At 54.3% G+C, this 2,154-nt stretch overlaps 1 protein-coding gene across 1 annotated transcript; it reads right to left on the reverse strand.

The window, feature by feature from the left end:
* Positions 1 to 1,486: 1,486 nt before the first annotated feature.
* Positions 1,487 to 1,849, reverse strand: IQCF6 (IQ motif containing F6; the record flags this gene model as incomplete). The annotated part of the gene is made up of 1 exon (XM_081302074.1): positions 1,487 to 1,849. Exon 1 carries the CDS (start codon positions 1,808 to 1,810, stop codon positions 1,487 to 1,489), a length of 324 nt encoding a protein of 107 aa, XP_081158200.1. The 5' UTR covers positions 1,811 to 1,849.
* Between the last annotated feature and the right edge of the window lie 305 nt (positions 1,850 to 2,154).

The following is a 2,154-nucleotide window of genomic DNA, read 5'->3' on the forward strand; positions in this document are numbered from 1 at the left end:
CTACACAGGTATAGAATCAGAATTGTCAACTCTTGCCAACACAGGTTTTAAACTCAACTCTCTTCTACAAGGCTAGTCATACAAAATTCACATCATGTTCAACTGCACCACTCACTGCTATGAGCAGGGGGAGAAGAGAGTGTGCCTTAATTTACAGAAGGGTATTCCTTGGAAGAAAGGAATCCAATCAGAAAGTCCAGGTACTCAGCTCTATCATTGCTATCTCCAGCTACCTCACCCTGAACCCTCACGTCTGCCGCAGCTGTTCCAGACACCTGCAACCAAACACACACACACACACACACACACTCACAGAAGAGGACAAGGAAAGGGGGCTTGGGTTTGGGGAAAACCTCACCAGTCTCAAGGCCCATGAAGACCCCTGGCCCCTATATACTTCCTGACTGGTTCTCCCACCCCTCATTCAAAAGACCCTGGGGAGACCTCAGACTTCCAGGATGGAGGTTCAGAGACAAACATCTGAGGGGCTCAGGATGAGAGTAAGAGACTCAGCCCTGGATGACAAATCAGAAACTGTGAGACCAGCTGAGAGGTGGTTGACCCACAGATGCGGAGAGACAGAGGAAGGACCCAGAAGAACAGAGGTCCATCAGCACCTACTGATACAGGCCCAGCAGAAAAGTTGGCAGTCTGGAGAGCAGGTGGGGTGCGGATTGGGAGAGGTAGGGCACAGCACAGCTGCTTTGGAGGATGGTGGGATTTAGAGGCTCTATGCCCCAAATTATAACCTCCAGTGGCAGAAGCTATCCTTCCTCTGCCCACTCCAGTTCTGCCCTGCTTGCTCACCCACCCACATTCACTCCCTGCCTGCTTCTCCCAGGAAATGACCAGCAGCAGGAAGGAAGCCTCATTCAGTCCCAGGGGAGGGAGGTGGCCGACATAGCAGCTGCCCATCAACTCCTGCTCTAGCCTTTTCCAGGGGCTAGCTCTGGCTGGCTGCCTCCTCCTCACCTCCCAAGAGACACAACAGTGCCTGTCCTGCTGTTGTTCAGCTGAGGTGCCCAGTCCTCCAGGCTTCCTGTCAAGCGCTGTACTGGCCCTCAGGGCCCTGCAGTACGGGCCTGAAGAATCCCAGTCTTCCATCTGGCTCTGGCTGCAGCCAGACTTCCTGGTGCCCTACTCTGCATGGAAATGTCTAGGCAGGGACTGCAGAAAAATAAGCCCAAGTCTTCCTTCCACTGTGGAGGGGGCCAAAGTCAGATCGACTGAGACATCAGGACTTGACCTGGGCCCTGGGATCTTTTTTGGTGCAATATTGGCCAAGTCTGACATTAGGACATTAGGGGCCTTGGTGTGTTCCTGGTGACAGGGGCTCTAAACCCCACCAGGAATCTTTCTGAGCGGAAGGCAGGAAACTGAGGGGCTGAGCCCTCTTCCATAGGTCTGACCTCCCCAGGGCAAGTTTGTGGTCATTAAGTCTTTTTTATTGGGAGAGAGATCCAGTCTCCTTGGCTCTGCCAGCGCCCTAGGTCATGAGGATTTCGATGTCGAGCTCCAGCCGGCTGGCTCTGACCTCATAGCGGCCCCGGATCAGGCCCCGGGTTTGGCTGGCATGCCAGCGCCAGTGAGACTGGATGATGCAAGCTGCTTGGCGTGCCTGGAGGAAGCGTCTGCGGGCCTGCCACATTCGAACCTGTGCCTGCACCTTCACCACTGCCCACTCCTGGCAGGTGTAGAGTTTTAGTGCCAGGCGCCGTCTTTGTTCCAGCATCTTGGCCTGCATCGACCTCCACCAGCACTGGATGACCCAGGCCCTGAGTGCTGCATGCAGTAGTGTCCGGCGCACCATGTTGCCACGCCACCATGACTGAATCTTTATGGCTGCCTTCTCTAACTGATTAGTGGGAAGGAAGAACATGGACATGCTCAGTGGGGGCATTCTGCTGTCCCTATGCCCACTTCTGGTGCTCAGGAGGCCTAGGTGGCCCTGCCCTCTTGTTTGTAAGCCCCATCCATCATATGTCCAACCCCCACTCACCTTTAGAAACTGCTTGTTATCTACTAGGCACTTCTCTTCTGGAAGGGCCTCATTCACAGTTTCTTCTGTGTCCATGGCCCTGGTCTTTAGAGTCCACTCATCTATCATTTAGGCCACCCTAGTCATTAGCCCCACCCTCAACTGTTAGTCACACC

Source organism: Spermophilus citellus (assembly GCF_964194105.1).
Source record: "Spermophilus citellus genome assembly, chromosome: 7".
NCBI lineage: Eukaryota > Metazoa > Chordata > Mammalia > Rodentia > Sciuridae > Spermophilus > Spermophilus citellus.